At 43.1% G+C, this 24,334-nt stretch overlaps 2 protein-coding genes across 4 annotated transcripts in view; one reads left to right on the forward strand and one right to left on the reverse strand.

The window, feature by feature from the left end:
• Positions 1–24,334, reverse strand: part of pex2 (peroxisomal biogenesis factor 2) — a 217,769-nt gene that overhangs the window by 61,108 nt on the left and 132,327 nt on the right. The gene's annotated exons all lie outside the window — the stretch shown is intronic.
• LOC129174147 (plectin-like) overlaps positions 1–24,334 on the forward strand; it is a 130,924-nt gene that overhangs the window by 45,750 nt on the left and 60,840 nt on the right. For all 3 annotated transcript variants that reach the window (XM_054765803.1, XM_054765804.1, XM_054765802.1), the window contains exons 4-5: positions 14,997–15,164; positions 18,025–18,198. In XM_054765803.1, the coding sequence (XP_054621778.1) occupies positions 14,997–15,164; positions 18,025–18,198 (342 nt within the window). The remainder of the gene's footprint in view (positions 1–14,996; positions 15,165–18,024; positions 18,199–24,334) is intronic.

Here is a 24,334-nt window from a genome sequence, read left to right on the forward strand (position 1 = left end):
CTACACGGCCGTAATCATGTTTGTGCCGCTGAATTCTTTAACCTTTCAATGACCCCGCTGAATGCCAGCGGCCCAATCACAGGACCTAATTGAATCTGCTCGCCGGTAACCCCCAAACGTACCCCCCGCCCCGCCCCGCCCCGCCAACGCCGCCCTCCCTCCGTCCCACTGATGAAAGAATACAATTGCAGGTGAAAAATGAATACTGCAGCGGCCGAGTGAGGGAGATGGAGGTGAGGCGAGGCGGCGTTACACATTTAGAAATACTCAATCCCACACCAGTTTTTGAAAAAAAAAAAAAAGTGTTCAGTCCCGGATGGGGGGAGTGTGAAGTGCAAGAAAGGAGGAGGAGGAAAGGTTGGGCTCAGGTTTGGAGGCTATTCCCATGAAATAATCTGATTTATTTGCAATTCTCCTTTGAAGTGGCTCAATGTTTACACCCAAGATGAATTATGGGCCTGCGCAGGCAGCGGCCCATCATATTAGTGCTGAAAATTAATATTTATTATGATATCTTATTCTGACACAACTAAGAAGCACCACACGTGATATCGCTGGAAAGATGTCCATCATAAGTAGCGTGCTGCAGCATTCCTCTGAAGTGGCTCACTGTTTACCCCCCCAAGATGAATTCCATTCAGTTATTCCTCATACTTAACCTTTATTATTATGTCTTATTCTGAGACCACTAAGAACCGCCGCACGTTACATGACTGGAAAGACCTTAATCGTGGGTACAGTAGTGTGCTATTTATACTATGGAACATCTTGTGTAACCATGGCGACATAATTGACAAAGTTGCAAATGGGACACTTGATTACACCCCCCCCTTCAGGTTTAGAGGCTATTCCCATCAAATAATCTGATATATTTGCCATTTCCTTCTAAACGTCTCACTCTTAACACCCAAGATTTATTATGGGCCTGCAAATGCAGCAGCTCTTTCTATTATTCCTACTACTTAATATTTATTATGATTATTATTATTATATCTTATTCTGCCACAAATAAGAAGCGCTATCTGTTTAGCGTACCAACTAAAGTAACATATTTGGTGACATTCTGTTTGTGTTTGACGAACAACGTTGAAAACTTGATGAGGAACCCACCCTTCAACCTGCAAGGATACAACGCCGGGCCAGACGTAAGCAACAAGCAGGCCCACTCAAAATTTGGGCTGGAATGTTTCTAGTTATTATGTTATACTGCGCAACTAAGGACCCCCGCACGTTACATCATCGGAAAGACCTTGATTGTGGTGTGCTTTTTATTACGCGATGTAACATTTTGTGTAACCATGGCGGCGTAATTGACGGATACAGTTGAAAGTGGGACACTTGATTAGGAACCCCTCCTTCGTCCCTGGCCCACAATGCAGGCAGGCCCATTAAAAGTGTGTACGTCATTTTTCTAGTATTTCCCTTTGCTATGGATGTCAGTAATTAGGAGTAATGTATCTTGCCAAGAAGCGCCACCAGGCAGGGCTGTCTTGTGTCACAATAAAAGCGGGAAAGTGCTGGATGGTGTGTATTGAAAAAAATACAAACCTGTGTACCACCACAGGTGTGTGTGTGTGTGTTAGGGTGGGGTAGGGACGTATATCTTTGCTTTATATTTGTGTGTTTGTGCACATGTGCCTGTGTGACAGTGTGATGGCCCCCCCCTGATTGATAAGGTGTCTGTGCAGGCTGCAGATTGCTCCCGCTGATTGCTTCTGAGGGTTCCAGCTGATTTATAATCAGAGCAGGATGAAGGATTGAGCTGTGGATTGCTTATCTGTTTAGCCCCCATTGCAACATAAACGGACAAATTATCATGGGCACACACACACACACACACACACACACACACACACACCTTCTCATAGAAATGGCTGCTCAGCCGCATGATCGGTGTTACTCATCAGTGAAGTCACATTTTAAAAAAAAACTGCAATCAGTCTCATTTGTTTGCTTGTGAAAATTGAACAAAGGGGGTGTATGGATAGGCTCAAATATTTGGGAACACAGAGCAAGAAGACAGCGAGGGGATGGTGTTTGCTGTTGAGTCGGAAAACTATACCAACCAGAACAGACTGGCTTCTTTCCAAGCTCCCTCCCCGTCTGGAGGAAATGGAGGGAACTTCCGACGGTCTTCTTTTCAGAAAGAGGGCTGAGAGTCGGGTAGAGGGGTTGGGATATCAGCACTGTGATCATTCGGTAGGTTAAAAGGTTAAAAACGATGTGGTTGCAGAAGGCCAATGCAGATTAGAACGCATAGAAAGCGCTGGTGAGTGGCGCTGTGTGAAATCGCCAGGAAGCCTCAGCCTACGGCAGTAGAACTCCACAACCATTCAAGACCAGTCCACAGCAAGGCTCAGCTTGCTAAGCTTTAACAAAAAGGAATCTTTCAAACTTGATTACAGAGACTTTCTTCTGTCCCATGGACGGGATGTTGAAGGTGGCTCCCCCGAAAAGGAGCCTGATAGCTCGAGGCGACCGTTTTACCATTGGAGATTCCGCGAAGCACGAGTAGATGTGAATTCCGGGAACACGCTGTGCTACTGTGGCGAGAACACAGTGTGAGCTTTTTAAAGGTACAGCTGTGCTTGACCATGCAGAGCTTGTCGACATTTAAAATATGCTCTTCTCCGCTCTTGTGCTCTTCTGGTCAGCACTCCAGCATCTCAAAAAAGTGAGGACGCGCTTTGGCAAGCATTTTTATGACAAATATCTCCTCAAGGGACAATATTATATAAATGAATAGAAATGATGAATTACTTGTATAGCCGGAAAAGGGTGGATCGCACCCTGCTGAGCCGGAAGGCAACGCTCTCAATGTACTGGTGGACCTACTGCATGTGCCCCACCCTCACCTATGGTCATGAGCTGAAAGACTGCGGATAAAAGCGGCTGATTTGAGTTTGCTCCATCAGGTGGATGGACTCTCACCCTAAGAGAGGAGGAGCTCAGACTAGAACTGCTGCTCCTTCACGTCGAGAGGAGCCAGTTGAGGTGGCGATGCCATCCTGGAGGCCTCCCTGGTGAAGTGTTCCAGGCATACCCAGCCGGGAAGAGGCTCCGGGGCAGACCGAGGACAGACTTCAGGGTTTGTGTCTCACAGCTGGCCCGCGAATGTCAATGTCAATGTCGCCCGGTGGAACTGGAAGAGGTGGCCGGAGTCGGGGAAGTCCAAACTTCCCTACTGAGACTGTTGCCCCCGCAACCTTACCCGGATAAGCTGGCTGATGAAAATGGATGAATGGATGGGTGGTACGACTTGAAACGCAGCACAGTGCAACCTCGGTTAGCGTCATTAAGCCGTTGCAGAAGGTCCGACTCAAACCGAAACATTTGCTAACCGAATCAGTTTTTCCCATAAGAAATCATCAACCTCCGTTCCGGACATCCATAGATGTTAAAACAAAACACTTGGAAAGCAGTTGGAAATGCATGTAAATGATGAGTGAAAAAGACAAATGAACACGATTGTTGACAAAGACGGCTATGAGGCGACTTCCGGTTGCGATTCCCATGCTGCTAACAGGAACGTCTTGTGATAAAAATAGGTTAAGAATACAGTTGGACTCAGGGAGTGTATTAATAACACAATAAGACACGCCACCAGGAAATGTACATGAACAGAGGCAACATTTTTGCTTACATTTTTGACCGAAAAGTACGCTAACCGGGGTGTACGCTATTCCAGGTTCCACTTTTGCTGGCACCCTCATGATTTGGCACAAGCTTGATGCTTTCTTAAGCTTCTCCACGCACTGTCTGGCCTTTATCTGCAATTGCAATATGTTTACATACGGTATAGTAACTATACTTTGTTATTATTTTGGGGGGGGGAGTTAAAGCAGTTTGGCAAATCATGTGAGACTAATTCCTCTTGGCAAAGCGAAGTACAATCCAGTAGGCTTAAATCCTGACAGGTATAACATGGCCTATGGCCCTGTGACAGCTTTCAATGTGTGTGTGTGTGTGTGTGTGTGTGTGTGTGTGTGTGTGTGTGTGTGTGTGTGTGTGTACCTTACTCTCCCTCTCCCCATTCTTACCTGTCTGTCTGATTATCTACTTTCTCTCTTTTCACCCCAGTTGTTTGTAAATGCATCATGACAGAAGCACGGAATACGGCCATGAAAACACAAAGTAAAATTAGGATGACTTGGACTACTGACACACACACACACACACACACACACACCCACGCACACACACACAGACGAATGGCAGCAATTAGATGGGGAAGCCAAGCATGTGAGGACAAAGGAGCGCTGAGGGGGCTGCGACTGCTCTATGGAACGCACGTATGCGCGGCGTGCATTTGTTTGTGTGTGTGTTTGAGAGGTATTCATCCTCTAATGCACAATCCATCTGTCTAAATATCAACACTGTCTCATATGTCACTGGACAGTGGCTGTTGGGGGGGCGTTAACGTTTTCAATCCAGGAGCTGAATGGGTCGGGAGGGGGAAAAAAAAAAAAGGCAATTACAACATTATCACTTGAGTTGACAAAAATGAATTGCTCCTCAGACCAAAAGCTGGAATGAAAATCATTGTTCTTGCTTTGGTGATTAAGGAAATAGGACAGGAGGAAAAGGCAGGAATTGGTAGGGTGTTTTTCCCCAACCTGTGTTTCCATGTCAGCTCTTGAAGGATTACGGATGATAAGTCCGGAAATTAGAAGAAAAAATAGCAATGGTCATATCTTTCTTAAAAGACCCAATACTCCAAATCATGCTGCTCGGACGCTAAGCCTGCTGCTGTGCTGTCAATTGTTCCTTAAAGGGTCCCCGACTTTGCTTCAATGCTATTTATTCTTTGAAATTATGTCGTGCATTGTTCCATTTTTGAAAGCGAACGGTAAATTTCGTAACAAATCACATTTATAGTTCGTGGCGCCGGCCATGACGAGCTCGCGCTCGCTGTTCAGTCTCATTTCCGGACGTGACGCCATCAGAGAAAAGGGAGAAAACCAGCTTTTTGTGAAAAGATACATTTCAAGCATAACTTTCACTTTGACACAAATATTTGTTGCTTTTGTGTCAGCTCAAATATCTCAGCGACTATACCAACATTAGCAACACAAAAAAGAGGTTGTTTTGAATTAAAATAACAATTTATTTGCAAATATAACACCATGAGCTGTTTACAATATCCACATTTGGAACTGTACTGTGTGTGCACGCGCGCGCATGTGTGCATAAAAATTTCCCTACAATTCTGCACGCTACACTCATCGACACTCTCTCACTTCCTCCTTCCTGTCATATGTGATTTTTGCGTCAACATAAACTCTGCCGAGCTTTTAGCAAATGCACTTCTGCCACCTTGTGGCTGTTTTTATGCCTTCAAATTGAAATTAAAAGTGAAATCCATTTGTGGAGAGTTGCATCATCACCTCTTTTTTGCCTGTAACGCAAGAACAACTAAAAGACGTATAAATACGTTGTTGGGATCAAGTGTTCGGGATTCTAAAAATGAATAAATACGTCTTTGGGATTGAATGAGTTCAAGGGTCCCTGACATGATTCATCAACTTTGCTTTACAATTTTTGAAAGTGAATGGTAAATTTGCAAAAACTACATTTATGGTTCATGGCGCCAGCCATAACGAGCTAGCTCTCATGTTGACGCTGAAGTGACGCCATCGGAGTACTATCACTCAGCTACACAAACATAGCGGTGTACGCGACAGAGGATGTTCACAGTGATTATAGCGAAGATTTGAGTGATGTGTAAGTCGTTTTCGAGGAACAAAAGAAGCAAGAAACATTTGGAGATGAAATAGCAAACTTGCAGAACGTGGACTTAAGCCTTAAGACATGGAGATGAAGACCGGACGCCTACAAAACACAGAATGTTAAGTGTCAATTACTCTGGAGTTGCTTAACCTTCAATTATTGTTTTAAATTGGCTTCTTAATGTGCGTTTAGGGGTCTTTACAGCCGCCACCCCCGCCCCCACCATCAACATATCGCTGAAAAAGATGTTTATATAACATGTATAATGCTTTGCAGCCTTGTCGCTGTGGTGGAGTAGTGCTTAGCGTACAATATGTAAACAAGACATGACTTGCTCCGTGGCGACTTTGACAACATAGCGGTCATTCTTGTCTTGTTTTTTGCCTTTGTAACGGCGGAATCGCATCCCTACCGTACTTTCAAGCCAAATGCTTCTTGTAAAGGTGTTCCTTCGTAGCAGTCATCAGTGAAATGAACACTGCCACTTATGATTAAAAAAAAAGCGCAACTTCATTATTTATTGTGAAACTACCAGCTGCAGTCAATCATGATCTCGACAGGAAGTTAGCAGGCTTGGCTTTGTGAAATTGAAGACATTCTGGAATTTTCCGCACCACTTATTAAAAGATTTTGTTGTATGTACAATATCAGTCAAAAGTTCAGAGACGCTTTGTCATTCAGTAACATGATAAAGTGTCTCCAAACTTTTGGCTTGTGTGTATACGTCTCAGTCTTTACAGTATGTAGAATTTTAACCTTGTTTAAATTACAGAAGGAAAAAGTCCGACTCAATTAAGAACATAGACTGTATAACCATTGCACCCCGCGCAAAGAACGGTTCAAATAAATCATTAAGAGCTCCAAATGAATATGACATTCTTGGCAGTGATAAGTGTATGTAATCTTCTGACCGCAGCTGTACGTGGAAGCGGAAAGAGGGGCTTTCTTGGTACTGCACGACCTAATTTACTCCTCATGGCGCAGCTTTGAACTGTTTTACTGCACACGCAGCCACTGATGAATGACTTCTCTTCCGATTGCTTACATCACAGATCGTCCCGCCATTACGAGCCTTCGTTGTCATGCAAATGAACGCATATCCCTGCCGCGGGGGGAAAGAAACAACCAATTGTACAAGATAATGCAAGCTTTTGTTTGAATGCAAAGTGCGGCGTCGCCATGTGCGGTACTCGTGTGTGTTTGCGTTTAACCGTATCAATGCTGAGCTCATTTCTCTCAGAAATCAAAGTTAAATGGGTCATCTATCATGAGGATCATGTGACCGGGACACTTGTCTGGAGTGTGTGTGTGTGTGTGTGTGTTAAAACGTGCACACCAAAGCAAGGTATAAGGGCAGTGTGTGATTGTGTGCCAACGTGTGCATGCGGCGGCGGCGGCGGCGGCTTAGCGGCTTGTCTTTGCCTTGGCTATGATTAATGGTTTACATTGGGCTGCTCGGCCATGCATGCTTCTTGGTTTATCGTTTTATGCTGTCTCCAATTAAAGGTCCATAAGTTGAGTGATGGCTTCAGGCCAGTGTCCATCAATAGGGGCCATCAACGGCCCCCTTATGCACCCAGGATAAGGAAGCCACACTAATATCCTCTTGTTTCAGCACCATCACGCCATCCATGCATGTGAATGCTTGCGTGTGTGTGTGTGTGTGTGTGTGTGTGTGTGTGTGTGCAGGCAAGCAGGGAGAAAATTATTGATGAAAGTGATCTAACTAATGCTTATTTAAATCTGGTGATAAGTCCTATAAGAGCTTAGGGGCGTCTAAAGTGTGACTGGGGTGATATAAGACCACTTTTTATCAATTTAATGAGCACATCTTATGTTGTGGAAACATTATAGTGGGAACCAAGATTGGGTATCCTGAAGCATGCACAGTTGCGCTAACATTCGGCTGTTAAGTTAATTACGCTTTTGCGAAACAGCAGCCAGCCTAATAAGTCAGGCGCGTATGCTCTCTCTTGATGGAAAACCAGGTTGTTCTTTAGGCAAAAAAGGTGTTATTGTCACATCCGAGGATGCAAGACAAAGCCTTGTGATTGCGTAGCAAAAGGTTACGTATGTTATTTTCACATTTTATTATCCATAGGTTTGTATCGCAGGGAGACGGCCCTCTCATGACAAAACCGTTACATTTCTATCATATGATTTTATTGTCAGTTCTTTTCTTTTTTTAACATCTAGCAAAAATACTGCCTAATTAATAGACAGTTATACTATTTTTCAGCTATTTTAAATACATACATTGCCCAAAACCTAGCACTGATGCCATTTTGTGTGTCTGCAGCGTCGGTGCTTGTCCTAGTTCAGCAACACTGCTGTCTAAAATCCACACTGGTATCATGATTGTAGTTGCACATTACTTACAGTCGCATAGTCTCCAAGGCAGAGGCATGTTAGAAAGTAGTCCGTCACTAAAAGCGCCCGGTAAGCTCTCTGTCATTCCATTTGTGTGCCAAGCTCCACCCAATGAATTACTGCGGCCAGTACGTGACGGTGACGATACGAAAAGGCGAAACCAACAGCGGCAGTCACTTAAGTTAAACCTTTTGGCATTTCTCCAATGGCTGCATTTTTTTGTTTGTTTGACTATAAAGGGGCAACATGTTGTTGCATGGAGGACGTAGGAAATTTGTCAACGTGTGTTGGCTGCATTAATTGCATATGTTGGGCGCACGTGTGGCTCTTTTATTTCAGCCGGATGTCGGGATGCTTCCCGTTGAGTGGGTTGGACTTGAGCTTCACTTTCGTCCACTTGCGATCGCTGTGATTTAAAGCTGCATATTCATTTGATACCAAATTGAAAGGGAAAGTTGAACACGCATGATAAAGCAGTATCCAAAACTACAAAAACACATGCAAGCAGCGATAAAGCCTCATTGGCGTGCCCCGCTTTGGCAACCTCGGCCCGATATCACATGCACGTTGGCAACACTAGCATGCTGGCTGGCTTTATTTTAAGACGTGTAGCGAAGCCTTTTACAAAATCAATTCTGCACAATAAGGGACCTTTAAAACACAGCAGCATGCATGCATAATTTCCACTCGGCAGCAAATGGAAATGACAACAGCAATAAGTCACATCGTATTTTCGTTAATATGTAGGCCGCTGTAGGCTGTCAGGACTGTATGACACTCTGAGAAAAATGGAAGTGTGGTTATCTAGAAATTAAAAACCAAGAGCTGATTTAACATGCTGGGGGGGGAGGAGACCGGCCCTGTGGATAAAGTGGGGGGGTGGGAGGTGTGAGGGTGATAAATATGGAGGAAATTAATCAGCGGTAGCATCTCCATGGGAGTATAGCTAACCACTGACCTCAGTGCTTTAGGCAGCCAGGCGAGGGACCTGCTTCTGTAACAGCTGCCATAACAAAACAAACTCACTGTACACACAAAACACACACACACACACACACACACAGATGTTGCAGAGCAGCTTCCGTTATAGACTCATTATATGAAGAAAAATACTTGAATCACACCAAACCATAAGCAGCAGCGAAGCTATAAAGCCTATATAAGGTGCACCACGTCGATAACACATAATAGCAATCGAAAAAATAGTATCTAATATTAGTAGAAATGTGTGTTTTGTATTTGAATAAACTATATACATTAAAAATACACGAGTAAATACAACGTAGTAGTAATGATGTCATAATAGTGCAATGTTTGTTTGTAGTATTACAAAACTGAAAAAAAAGTAAAGAAATGCATGAAAAGAAATGAATGACATTATGTAGAATTTGAGAAATGCATCTACAGTAATCCCTCGACACTTTCGCAGCTTTCCTTGAAATGGGCTGAGTTTTGTGGCTTCACTCAATCAATATGAATTCATAAATCATACGGTTTTGTGGTTGAATATGGCTTATTATCAGTCGAAATGATGCACATTTAAATGTATTTCATGCATTTTTTTTTTGCCTAAATGGAGCATTTCCTGGCGTAAAAATGGCTAAACAAAGTAAAATCCAAATAGAAGGCATTCATAAGATGCATTCAAAGACGCTGTGATGATTTGTAGAATTCTACGCTCGTCACTCGGTGTCGTTGATGCTACATTGATGAGAAAACAGCCACCGCAGGAAGTACTGTACATAAACAGGAAGTAAAAGAACAACAAGGAGCTCTATTATGTCTTTATGCTTTATTTTCTCTTACAATGTCTGCTATATTGGGTAATATTAGCGTACAGGTGACTCTAGGGGTGTTATTTCTGTCTTGAGGGCTCTAATAATGTTTAAAAAACGTACTTAGCAGGTCGCAAACAGGTTTTCTATGCTCTAACTATGAAAATGTTTGCTTTACAAATATGGAATCCTACTTCTTGTAAATTCACTTATCACAGTCTGCTCTGGAAGCAATGGTATTTCCCAAAATCTAGCACTGATGCTGGAAATTAGATTCAAGAGTTTTATTGTCATATGCACAGTAAAACACAGTTTTAAAGTGCGTTTAGAAAGCCCTGCTGGTACCACTCCACTACGTGTGTCTGTAACTTTAATGCCAGTCCTAATTAAACAGCACTGCTGTCTAAAATTCGGCACATCGGAATATAATTCTAGTTGCACATTGCTTACAGACACAGTCTCCAAGGCAGAAGCATATTCGAAAGTACAGTAATCTTTTTTCAAAAATAGATTAATCAGCAAACCATGCTGTTTTGTGGTTGAATATGACCTATTATTAGTCAAAAAATGTGCACATTTAAGCAAATGTTATGTATTTTTGCCAAAATTAAGCATTTTAAGCATAAAAATGGCTTAATGAACTAAAACACCAATGTAAAGCATTTCAAAGATGCATTCAAGATGTTTTGATATGTAGAATTCTACACTGGTCACTTGGTGTCAGTGATGTTACATTGCAGGAAGTACTATACAGAAACAGGAAGTAATTTATTATTTTGTCTTATATGTCTTATTTTCTTTTATTGTGTCTGCTATATTGGGTAATATGAGTGTACAGGTGACTATAGGGGTGTTATTTGACGTCTAGAGGGCTCTAATAATGTTAAAAACGTATTTAGATGGATGTAAACAGGTTTTCTACGTATTTATAAATACGGGAAACTACTTCACAGAAATTCACTTATTATGGTCAGCAAAAACGTCAAGAAATACCTCTGAATGAGGACAGGAACACAAATATTAGTTATCTAGAAAAAGCAACGACTCGTATGTTTTGCACGACGACAATGTTATAGGGCGGACATGTTGGCGCTTTAAAAAGGGAAGCTGCGTGCTAAAGCTATGACTAATAGTAACGGTTGACCCCCATGAGCCTCATTATTGTACGGCCTTTCAATGGCGAGACTCCACCAATGCCTTTTTATTCAAAAGGTGCACGGGCCCATTGACGCTCTCGCACAAAATACACGCTCCACAAACAAAAGAGACCCCCCCGCCCCCGCCGCCGCCACTTGATCTGCATATCATTATGCTTCAGGTCAAATGACAAGGTTTTCCTGAGATAGACAACCGAGTCATGTGGAACACCTGTAGGATTGTTCTGTGTGTGTGTGTGTGTGTGTGTGTGTGTGTGTGGGAGGCAGCTGTGACATCTGCACCTGCTTAATTGAATTAGCCTCGTTAACGTATTCACATCTGCTGCCAAAAAAGGGAGTCATTAAGGAGGCTTGTTAGAGCAATTAGTTAATTAATTGTGTGAATAGCAGCCGCCCCTCAAAGAGCTGCGTCTTCATTATCTGATGACAATGAGGGCTGATAAGGCCCACCTGCCATGCTGCATGTGCACGTGTGTGCGTGTGTGTGTGTGTAAATGTCGCATCTTATTTCATGGGTGTTTTTGTGCACAGGTGTGTGTTTGTGCATATTGCACGGGGAGGTTATGTGGGGGCCATCGCTCCCACAGGTAGACAGAGCAGTCCTCCCAGCCACTTTCTAATCTCTCTTTTATTAGAAGTTAATATCTCGCCTGCTCTTTCTCACTTCGCACTCCCACCTGCTTAGAAATGGCCCCGCTCCATCTTTTTAATTCAATTATATTAACCACCCTCTCTCTCTCCCTCGCTCAGCGTGCCCATAACTCTCCCTCTCTCCGTTCCCTTCCCCTCCTTCCTTTGTCCTCAAATGTCCCATTTCTATTTGTAATCCGAGATGGAAGATAGGCTCCGGCCAATCAAGGATTTGCACAAGCCGCTCTTTGGTGAAAACATGACCAAGGAAGAGGGAATAAAAGAGAGGGAGTAAAGATGGCTGCAGGAGTTGAAGGGAGGACCCCGGAGGGGGCAGGGGGGGTGGGCGGTGGACTTTGATTGCTAAAGTAATGAGACTTGATCAGATTGAGGTCTCTCTCTCTCAGAATGGGGTTCGGCTAATATAAAAAGTCCACGCGGCTTAAGCACTCATTTGAAATAAAATCTGATATTCTTTCTCCCGGACTTCCCACTAAGGTCCTAGACTCCCCCCCAATGGAGAATTAAGCTTTCCCACACCCCACATGGGAACTTTTAATCAGTTCTTACGGCGGCAGCCCCTGAGATGTATTAATTATATCATCATTTTACCCAGTTCTCAAAGTCAGACTTTGTATTGTGACATTATATCACTTTGCTTTGTTGGTCAGTGTTCATGACTGCACCAGAAGAAAGACACCAGTTCCGAGACGAAAACCACTGCTGAACAAAACATAACATCAATGAACCCCAAGACCTGTGGGAAAATACTCTGTGGTCTGACGAGACAAACGTGTGTCCCAATACATCTGCCGTAAAAGTGCCATCATAGCAACAGTAAAATATGGTGGTGGTAGTGTGATGGTCTGGGGCAGTTTTGCTGCTTCAGGACCCGGAAGGCTTGCTGTGATAAATGGAACCATACAGTACATTTTGCAGTCTATCAAAAAAATCCTGCATGAGAACGTACGACCATCTGTCGGCGACCTCGAGCTGAAACCAGCATGGGTTCTGCAGCAGGACAACGACCCAAAGTGTGACAAACATGCAAACCATGTGTCGCATGGCCACAGCACCTTGCACTCCAGCACGCCAACACCTTCACTGGATACACAGATCAAATGAACATAACTTAAGAATTAGGCCCTCTAAAGACAACTTTTACCGACTTTTATTAAAAAAAAAAAAAAGGTACTTTTGCGCCCCAATGAAAATCACACTTTACTGTCCCACTTTCATACGACACATTTTATTTCCCACTAGTCCAAGTAAAATCGGTTGGAGTATGCTGATAAAAGACTCCATTTAATTCAGCCTTGTATTATCTACTGCCTCATTTCTAATAATGTTACCAGCCATTAGCCGCGCTGTAGATGACTTAACTGCATAAAAGACCATTAGCTCGGAGTTACAGCGTGCAAGATGATGATATACCACGGATACTGTATATAGGTACAGCATATACTGGCTCTGATGGAGGCATGCACGGGCTGCGTCAGCACCCAGACACAAGTCTGCAACCGCAGTCTGCTATTAAAGGCGATAAGAAGACGCAAGGTGCGCATCGTTAGGAAGGACGCAGCACTTTTGGTACCCGCATGTGTGCCTGTCATGTCTCCATGTGGTCTTTCACTTTATTTGGCCATGGCGTGCATGTACAGTACTTGTTGTGCATATGTTAATGCGTCTGTATGTGTGTCTGTACCGTCTGCGGTGCCTCCCCCGCTAATCTAACACAGAGCCCGTTTAACACACAACTAATGAATAGGGGCTTTGGGTTTGGCAGGAGTTCTGAACCACAGGCCCGCAGATGCTTGCGCACGGGGTGAGGAGTTCAGCCTCCGTCTGCTTCCTTGCTCTTGCTGCAGTTTCCGCCAATAAGGCCTCAGTAATGACAGACCTTACATGCACTGTCACACCGCCACGGTTTTATTGTTTTTCTTAGGGTTTGGAATTGTTTTTGCAAGACGCTAATGGCATTTTTCACCACATACCGTATCTCACCGTGCTATTGAGTGAACGGGTTGATGAAAATATATATATATTTGTTTTCTATACAAAAAAAGACATTTTCATGCCTTTTTAAACTTGTATTGTATTGAAATTACCAACAGTTTTTAAATGACATGTATCTGCTACACTTGTTCTACTGTGCTTACTTTGGAGTTGGAGCCATATACCAAAAGCAGCAGCTTGTAAAAATAAAAATAAAATAAACAATTCACAAGATAATTCCACATAATTCATCAATCAATGGTTTTGTTGAGAGATTCAGCAGTATTTCAATAAAACTACGGAGCGGTCATTATTCCCATAGTTCATGTGCACACGCAGTTTGCGAGTAAACGTTTAAAAAAAATGATCAAAATGGAAATAAAGCCGAATTTGAGGCAACAGATCAGAAACGTAAGCCACAAGAAACCAGTTTCAATTCATGATAAAATAAACGCAACAATAACAAGCAAGTGTAGAAAAACATATTTCCTTCATGGAGTTTTCGGCCAAAACCGATTCACATGTAAACTGTGGCATCCGAAACCTGGTAAAATGTTTATGACATCAACAGAATCATGAAAACAAAGCAAAATTTGGGTAAAAAATTTCATCAAAAAAGTAATCGTATGAAAACTGGAGTATATAAAAATCAAGGCAAAATTTGGGTTTGTTTTTTTTTTTTGTCAAACTGCATCCCACAAAAACCACGGCGACATTTTGCAAAAACTTTTGCTGAAAACTGAATTGGCACAGACGTTCGTCAAAAACCGAATCATAGGAAAACCACGGAATACGAAAACAGAGGCGTAAAAAATGTCCTCAAAAACCGAATCATGGGAAAACTAAACCATGGCAAGATTTGGCTAAAAATGTTGGTTGAACACCGAAACATATGAAAACAGGGGTGCACGAAAACCAAGGTTTGATTGTACAGAATATTAGGAATGTTATTGAAGGAGGCACAATTTTAAAAAAGTAACGAAAAATACGACTTGAGAAAAATAATCATGCAAATGGGCTGTAAGATAAAACTAAAACCTAAAATAAGGTAGAATTACTCAACCTCTGAAGATACTTTATAGACAGACAAGAGGCAACAGTAGTAAATGATTCAATACTGCGGGGCGTAAAGTAGGCACATTTACAGTATGTTAGCGTCTTCTTCTAAATGTAATTCATTGTATTGCTCAGACTGTACTGGTCATGCAGGCATCACAGCAGGTTAAATACATATTCAGTGTTCCATTGTGCTCTATATAATACTCCGTCATGCAGCTACAAGCCACATTTCAGCGTTTCCAACTTGAAGTAATCGACGTTGTCATGTCCTGCTTCCCAGCTAAAAGCACGAGAAGCGCGCGTAGCGCACCTGCAACAGGACGCGGCTGCTTCACGAGACACGCGGGACTCTCTGAGGAGGACGTCGGCGCTGAAGGAGAAACGCACACACCAGCTGCTTGAAGACGATGCCCACCTTAAAGCACGGCTGGACACACTGCAGAGCCAAGTAGGCACCAAACACACAGAGAGAAGCTCCTCTTAAGTAAGGCTCACATTCAGACCACATTACCTAAATCAAATCCAGTCCGGCGCATCTGGGAATTCTCCTCATTTTTTACTTCCTTCACAGTTAATCATCTGTTCTTCTGCCCCTCCTCCTCCTCCTCCACGAGCTCCCCCCCTCCCACCACCATATTTAATAACTCTTTGCCGCCATCTTAGCTCCACAGAGGCTGTTCATGCCCTATAAGAAATCCCGCTCCTGTCAAGGAGAGACTAAAAAGTTTACATTTTGTTGTTTTTCTTTTTCGCAATATCAGTCCAGCTCGCTTCACACTTCCCTTTTTGGCTCGGTCCGCCCCGGCCCTCGTCCCGGTGAGAGAACCCCCAACGTAATGAATGGGAACATTAAAGAGTCATACACGTGATAAATGGAATGGCCTTTACAATTTTAGCTCTCTCCGTCTTTTCCATTCCTCTGCCTTACCCAAAATATTTCTTCTACTTACTTTGGTCCCTCAAGGTACGTCAGAGTCATGGCACCAGGCAGCGACGTGTTTTAGACTCAGATAAAACCCTTTTCCAGTGTCCTTGACCAAAATAATTCATCTGTGACTGGTGGTTTGATGTGTGGGTGCCATACAAATGAATGGTGTGCTTTTTTTATTCATTACAGCACGCTAGGGAAGACTGCTAATAGCGACCATGCAGGAAGGCAGGGGGTTTCAAAGTGTGAAGCAGGCCTCCGCTGCGCATGCCTGTATTTTGCCCTCCCGTTTTAATAGCTCCCCGTGATTTGGTGGAAATTATTGTGGAAGATGACATTTGTGGAACAATTCCCTTATTTTAGAATGCCAATGCTGACATGTACCCCCCCTCGGAGGCGCTACAATATCAGGGGTGGAGCAGCAGCTTGAGGAAAAACAGAAAAACATTTTTCTAACCTGCTAAGTTGCTTAGTTTCCACAGTGAGCCAGTAAACCGAGTCTGGGACAGAATCTGCGCCAAAATGGGAATGGGAATGGAATTTATTCCGTAGTTATTTTATTTATGTTATTGAAGTACCCCAGTGACTATTCTGTTCAACAAGACATTGTTTGTCTTTCTTAAGTATCGGCTCGGGCGCGGTTTGTAATAGTACCTATTTGGTATTACCTCGGTATTGCGTAATATGTAAACGATACCAAACTTGATTAAAGACTAAGCTTATTGCGTCACTGCTTGAGTCGAGTGGCGGAAAGGCCTCCAGCATCTCACTTTTTAACATAAATATAAATAAATACATTTTAAGTGTAAATTAATTCAGGGATAATATTATAATGAATGAAACAATAATTAAAATGTAAAGAATTAATAATAGATTTGAATTTATAAAAACACAAGTTGACTGCAAATGTGAAAAAGTGAGATGCTTGAGGCATTTCTGAGTGCATTAAATGTACTTTTTAAGTAATTATAATTTATGATTTAATTAATAATATTTTGTATTAATTCAATTATAATTTACTATGGTTTAATTATATTATTTTATTAAATTAATTACATACAATAATAAAACAAAATAAATATTAATATAATCAATGATTACTAATTCTATTGTTTTTTTAAATTAATTTATTTAATTAATTAAAAAATAATATAATGAAATCATAATAATAATAATAATAATAATAATAATAATAATAATACATTATAATATAAAATAATTGTAAAAACTGCCGCACTCAGAAACGCCTCAAGGATCCCACTTAACATTCATTCACGATGTCGTACAAGATTTACTTAATAAAGTATCCTATAGTTAATAAAATAAATGATAATGAATACGATCATAATACATTCTAATTCATAAAAATCATAAGTTGACTGCAGTCAAATGCCTCAGGCACTCTCCCCTACTCTTTAACATGCATCCACACTGTCATACAAGTGTCAATGAATACATTAATACATATACTATTTGAATGAATTCATTTATATATTTAATAAAATAATAAATTAGAATTAGTTTGTTAAAAAATGATAAATGTCTTGACTGCACTCATGCGTGACCATTAATTCATGTCCAAAAGTTTATGTACATTAGAGACATTTCAGTCCAAAAAATTGTGATTCCTCTCGCCCGAAGTCTGCTGGGATAGGCTCCTGCATACCCCCGCGACCCTCGTGAGGATAAGTGGCATAGAAGATGGGTGGATGGATGGATGGACTACCGTGGTTCCAATGTATTTCTCCTAACTGTGCGTCTTTGTGTTGTCTGACCACCAGCTTGTTACCACCAGGAGATTTCATTCAAATGTGATAAAGCACCTGCCTTTTTGTCCGATTCATTTAAGGACGTGTTGCATTTTGTCTTTTTGGCGGCCAGACTGACACGTAACGAATGAAGTGAACTTTTCAAACGTGGTCATTTAGGAAGTGTGCTTTTCAACCGACCAGAGTTAATTAAAGCCAATTGTTTCTCTTGTCTGTTGGGGGGGGGAAAGCCATCGCAAATCTTGTCCTAAAGTTTCAGAAGCACAACACTCGCGAGTAAAGCAAGCACTACAACTTTATGATTTGTTGACTTGGACTTTTATTGGTCCACAGTCAAAGCAGACGCTGTCGGGTTCCCCGGCCTGACACAATACTTTTATGATCTTCCTTTTCACTGCTATGGAGACGCGGCAGACACAGCAGTGGCAAGCATGCCTAAATGATACTTTCATCCCCGTGCCTCATTGCGTGCCTCTCCTCGTTCGGATCACTCTCTCGGCTGCCGGCTCCTCTCTGAGCGTTTGGAGGGGCTTCAAAAGCATACACGAGTTGACAGAGTGAGCATATTCTTCAGCTGCCTGTCTTCACCTGTTGGCTGCCCTCGGTTGCAGACGAGCGGGTGCGTGGCGAGCGACGTGAGCGCGGCTCTGGGTCGGGCCAGTGTCAGTCTGGATGCGGAGAGGCGGTCCAGGCAGCAGATCCAGGAACAGTCTGATCACGCCAGCAAAGAGGTGGAGCGTCTGCAGCGGGAACTCACTCGTGTGCGTCGCAATGCCGAGAAGAAGGTGCAGTAATTGCTTTTGTGTTTTTCGTTAATGATCTGTCCGAAATGCGCCAATTAAGATCTGGGGTTAAAAAACACTGGCATATGCAGCTGTGGCTGTGGGCGACCTCCTGCTGTAATGTTTAGTAGCCGCATTTGAAGTGTCTTCCAGCTGTCTGATAGTTTATCTACATCTGCATGCGCTCAAAAATGTTTCTGCTCGATGTTGAAATACCCTAGAAACGTGTTAAAATCTATTCACCGGCCGAGGATGGAACCAGCAACCATCAGGTTGGGAAACGACCACTCTACGCCCCGAGTCATGCCGCCGTGCACGGAATAAACAAAGTTACAATTAAAATACATTTCCACCAGTAGGGGGCCACATTGAAATGAGCTGAACATTTTGGTGTCGGAATGGTTTGAAGTGGTTGAGGTATGTGGGAGGAGTTAGCAGGCAAAAACGGCGATGTGAGACCGAGGACCGAATCAGCAACCATCAGGTTGGGAAATGACCACTCTACGCCCTGAGTCATGCCACTGGACACAGAATAAACAGGAAATTACATGTAATGTTAACGGTAAAATACATTTCCACCAATAGGGGGCGAAATTGAAACTCTCCATTCGTTTTCTAAGGGGAAAAATGTCACAGAAATTTGAATGATAAAAAATGTGGGAATTTTTTTTTAGAAGCGTCTTGATAGATAGCCTACATGGCCTGAATGAGCTGAACATTCTTTGCTGTCGGAATGGTTTGTAGTGGATGAGGGAGTAGTGGGCAGACAAAAACGGCAAAATTTGAACATTTTTATGTCCGATTACACGAGCACCGAGGATCGAACCAGCAAACATCAGGTTGGTAGACAATCAATCTACCCCCGATGCCATGTCACCCTGTAGAATAAGCAGACAGTAATAGAAAATGTTAAATTATTTTCCACCAGTAGGGGGTGCCAAAATATGAAATTACAGTAAATGCGGGAATGTTTTGAAAAGTCCTGATACTGTAGGTAGCTTCCATTTCCTGAATGAGCGACCATTTTGATGGTGGAATGGTTTGAATCGGTTGAATAATATGGGAGTAGTCAGCAAACAAAAAATGTAAACAAAAAAAAAAAAGAAACGGAGAATGATAGTTGAATTTTTTTGTGTTGAACGATTACACGAGGACTGAGGATCGAACCAGCAAACATTCGGACGGTAGACGACCAATCTACCACCTGAGCCATGTCACCCTGTAGAACAAGTTTTCACCGGTCGGGGACACCATTTAATTAGAATTTTAAAAATTGTTGAATGAGGATTGAACCAGCAACCATCGGGTTGGGGATACCATCGCTCTACCACCTGAGCCATGTCACCAAGTACAATAGAAGTTTAAATATAGAATTTAAATGATTTTCTACCTGTAGGGGGGCGCAAAATAAATTGCCGGTCGTCTCCACAGTGCTTCCAATTAACGCCGCATCGTCTTTGCGGTGCAGGTACATAAACGCCCCGCCTATGGTTACAGCAGTGACGGTGTGACACATTTGCGGAGTGGACACTGTCACAGAATGAAGACTTCCACTGCAAATGAGACAATGTACAACTTCTACAGGACTCCGATGAAATATAATATTCACTTTAATGTAACGCATTGTCTTTTGCCACAATGGCGCCGATAAGAGGGTCACATAGGTGCGGCAATTCATTTAAATATTCAATTTTCAAATGTAATGCGGACAGACATTGTCTATTTCCTACAATGGAGTTGATAATAAGGTTTTAGATAATGGCTAATGGAATGTACTGATATTTAGAGACGGACTGACACTTCGTTAATAACAGACAAGCTTCGGGATTGTTCTGCTAAAATTAGATTTTCCCTAAAAAAAAAAAAAAACATGTTCACATGCTTCAGTGCCTTTTTGACCCTTTTTCATGCTCCGTCCTTTTGTGCAAAGTACCAAAATGTATGCTTGTGATGTACATAAAAATCCAACCCTTGGTTAGAACTCCTTGTTGGCAGATACTTTTCACTAAGCCAGCATAAGTACATGCATACCGCAGTGTAAGTGCTGTACGTTTGTGCACAGCGTGATGTGTCCTTCATGTTTAGATTGTTAACTCAGCGGACGGACTATTACCTTCAGTCCGAGGATCCAGTTTCTGGTCCACATCTGGTTCTTCTTAATGCACAAAACTGCTGTCTCTCTGATCTCTCTGTCACACGTCAACACATGAACCAGACGTCTGTTCCATCTTTTTGCAGACAGTGGTAATAATAGGGAGGGACTTTGTTGTAGGAGTTGTCCGCTACATGTTCAAAGGCTCCTAAAGCTCGACAATTACAGTGGAACCTCGGTTTGGTCATTAATTCCTTCCAAAAGGTCAGACAGAACTGAAATGTACAAAAACCAAAGCAACTTTTCCAAAGGAAATCATGTAAATCCAATGAATCTGACCTCCAAAAAAATCTTATGGAGAATAATTATAGATTTATGCGCAAAAAAAGCAAATTACATACAAATGATGTATGAAAGTGATAAATGAACATTTACCTTTAGACACCTTAGACCTTTGACACAAACCACATGACGTAGTAGAAGCAGTTCGCGGCACCAGCGAGCAGATGAGGGTCAAAGACAGACTATGACCACATGCACACTCAGTATGTTGCTACAATATGTGGCAGATGAATTGTGTGAGTGTGCATGGTGTGTTGCATGAAGACATAAAACAGTGGAAAACAAAGCCAAGATCGAACAACGGCGGAAGCTTGTCTTCTAACATGTCTATTTGCGTTCTTACACCAAATCAGTTTCCATGAATACGTTCTTGTATGCGTCCGAGTGGTGGAGAAGGCCCAAGATCACCTCACCTGTCCGCCTTTGAGCCCTCAAGCGGCGGCCGGGGCAGGGAGGCAGGCCAAGGTGCGCACAGCCCCCGGTGGATGCAGGCATGTGTCAACAACACGATCGTGTCACAAGTTCGAGCACGTGGTGCAGACTTTGGAAGGTTTGGAATCTTGGCGAATAACTGGGCACAGTTGGAGCATTTAGATGAAGCGCTGTGAGGAAATGACGAATCTATAGTTTTGTTAGAAGGCAAATTTCAAGGTTGGCCCGTGAGGTCGACAGGCGGATTGGCGCAGTGTCTGCAGTAGTCTGCGGTCACTGTACCAGACCGTCGTGGTCAAGAGAGAGCTGAGCCGGAAGGCAGAGCTCTCAATTTGCCAGTTGATCTTTGTTCCCACCTTCACCTACGGTCATGAGCTTTGGGTCTTGACTGAAAGAACAAGATCACGGATACAAGCGGTGGAAATGAGTTTCCTCCGTAGGGTGGCTGGGCTCACCCTAAGACATCGGGTGAGGAGCTTGGTCATCCGGGAGGGGCTCAGAGTAGAGTCGCTGCTCCTTCACATTGAGAGGAGCCAGTTGAGGTGGCTCAGGCATCTGGTCCACATGCCCAGCCGGGACAGGGCCCCGATCTAGGACACGCTGAAGGGATTTATGTCTCACAGCTGGCCTGGGAACGCCTCGGGGTCCTCCCGATGGAACTGGAAGAGGTGGCTGGAGAGCGGGAAGTCTGGAGTTCCCTACTGAGACTGCTGTGCCCGTGACCCGGACACGGAGAAGCGGAAGAAAATGGAAGGATGGATGGCAATTTTTTTTTCTGCATTTCACATTTTCATGAGCATTTTTTGGTTGTTTCTTGAACTTTTTTTCTTTTTATAATGGACTATTTAGGATTCATGTTTTCCAAAGTACATATGGGATCAATTTCCACATGAGAACAGCGCACGTATGCAACATTTTCACTCTGATTTTACATGACTTCTAGCTATGAATATGCTTATTTGCCCCCCACCTGCTTAAGTGTGTGACAACCGGATGTGACGTCACGTGAAACCCAGCCATAAACAGCACTGACTTCTTCCGCTTATCCGGGGTCAGGTCACGGGGGCAACAGCCTAAGACGAGAAGCCCAGACTTCCCTCTCCCCGGCTGCTTTGTCCAGCTCCTCCTGGTGGGATCCTGGGGCGTCTCCAGGCCAGCTGAGAGACATAGTCTCTCGAGCGTGCCATGGGTCTTCCCAGAGGGCTGCCTGCCTGCCCCTGTAAGTGAGGGTAGTTGCCTTTCGGCTCAGCGCCCTCGTCACCCCACGAGTATCAGACGCCATGTGTGAATGCACACACTGTTGCATCAATCGTCCGTCTTTGTGCGGTTCTGCGTAAAAGGCAAAGGTTAATGCTGGATCTTCTGCTCCAGCAGTAATTCGGCTATTTTGTCACTTCTCTGCGCTTGACTCGGAGTCGCCTGTGAATGCGTGACGTCCATTATTTACTCCACTCAGCGTCCTCCATTGGGCTTTCAGTTTGCAAGTATGAATGCACGGTTCTTCCCACCTTAGCAGGAAGTGGTATGAAAAGTGGAGCACCGTGTTACGTATCATTCCCCTACAAGATGAGCACCACCGGTTCAGCATGTGGCGTGTTTTACTCTCAGTATTTGTGAGTCACAGCACGCGTGTGTACTTTTGTTTTCCCAGGGTGCAGAGTCATTTGAGAAAGGTCAAAGGTGACGGCAAGACTGGAATGTAAGGGCCGTTAGGGAAGTTTTCAAGCCTTCAAGGCCGGACTTGGACACCCGTTCATCTGAATAGCTTAATGATTTTTCTCTTATTCTCCCTTGCCACTTTTTCCCTTTCATCCCCTCCCCGTCACCACCCGCACCCCCAACTGTACAAATATTATTACACCCCCTCCTGTCGTGCTTTTTTTATTTTATTTTATACTTCCCTCTCTTTATCTTGTCATAGGCTGTCAGTAGGGATTCCGTCTGCGCGGAGTGTTGTGTGTGCGCGCGTATACGTGCAAACACATTGAGACCGCGATACACTTAAGAGCTCATTGATTTAAAAATACCTTCGATATCGGCGGTCCCCTCCCGCCGATTCGTTGCGGAGCTTATCACGCAACGTAGACATCCGCGCGCGCACAGACACGCGTATAAAGCAAAAGCTCTTACTCTAAAGTTTCTCCTTAAACTTTGTGATTGACCTAGTTTGCGTGTCATTTTGACAAGGTGTCTGTTTTGACACGCCGTTCTCTGGTGTTTATCAACATCCATTCTGCCTATCACACGCTCACGTTGGGAATTGGCGCACGCACACGCGCTCTCAAAGATAAATGAAGCTGAGATTTCAAGTTTTTGTCAGGGATTGTGCACATTGTATTTATGATATGGAGGCAAACAAGTACTGGCAACGCGACGGCCATTGTTTTTCATTTATATTATTTCTACTGCACCTTTTATGAAATGCATGTTGGGTGTTTCCGTCAAAATTATATAAAACAACCTTGAATAAAAAAAATAACACCTACACCTTCTTCAAGACCCAATTCCAAGGGCCTAACCGATTACACAGTTAATCGAAACAACAAGCTTTAGATGAATCAACTAAGAAAATAATCATTGGTTGCAGGCCTGAAACATACTTTGATGGGAACGGAAACGACAATCATCAACGGGTTGGCTGATCATGTGTCTTAGATGCTCGACAGGTGTTTGATTTTGATCAACATTATCTCATATTAGGGTCAATACAGTTGAGTCGTCGCGGTTCGAACATCACTCCCTCGCTCTATCACAGTCTTTCAAAAATGAATGAATGAATGAATGAATGACCGCGGTTTGGTGTTTCACCATGGCCTTTTATTAATCAAGAAATATTTGAAAGACAAGTCATAGGTAGTATTCTGTTCACTCGCCTTCAGTAATGTTACATTGATGAGACATGTCGTTACTTTAACTTGCATGACACGGTGGAAGTTCTCCTCCCATTCCATGTGGAAGTGGTACATTTTTGGCTTACTCTGTCCTTCTTCCCCACTCCGTTTGAAAGCCTTTCTTAAGTTTAGAATAAATAAATTGGAAGCTAAATGGTTAGCTTGGTTGATTGCTATGGTTAAAGCAGAGGACGCCTCTTGTGTCACAGAGATCCTGTAGCCTGCACAAGGTGGTGCTCAGTGTAGTACTGTTGGAGCGTCAACCAAGTGACAAGCTTCATAGTGAGGATGGATGACAGACTGACGTCAATCTTTTTTTTAATGCCATGGCAATTGACCCACATTACGTTTGAGAACTTTCCCAATACTAACGGTGAGTTAT

This window comes from Dunckerocampus dactyliophorus, chromosome 21 (assembly GCF_027744805.1).
Source record: "Dunckerocampus dactyliophorus isolate RoL2022-P2 chromosome 21, RoL_Ddac_1.1, whole genome shotgun sequence".
Classification (NCBI taxonomy): Eukaryota; Metazoa; Chordata; class Actinopteri; order Syngnathiformes; family Syngnathidae; genus Dunckerocampus; species Dunckerocampus dactyliophorus.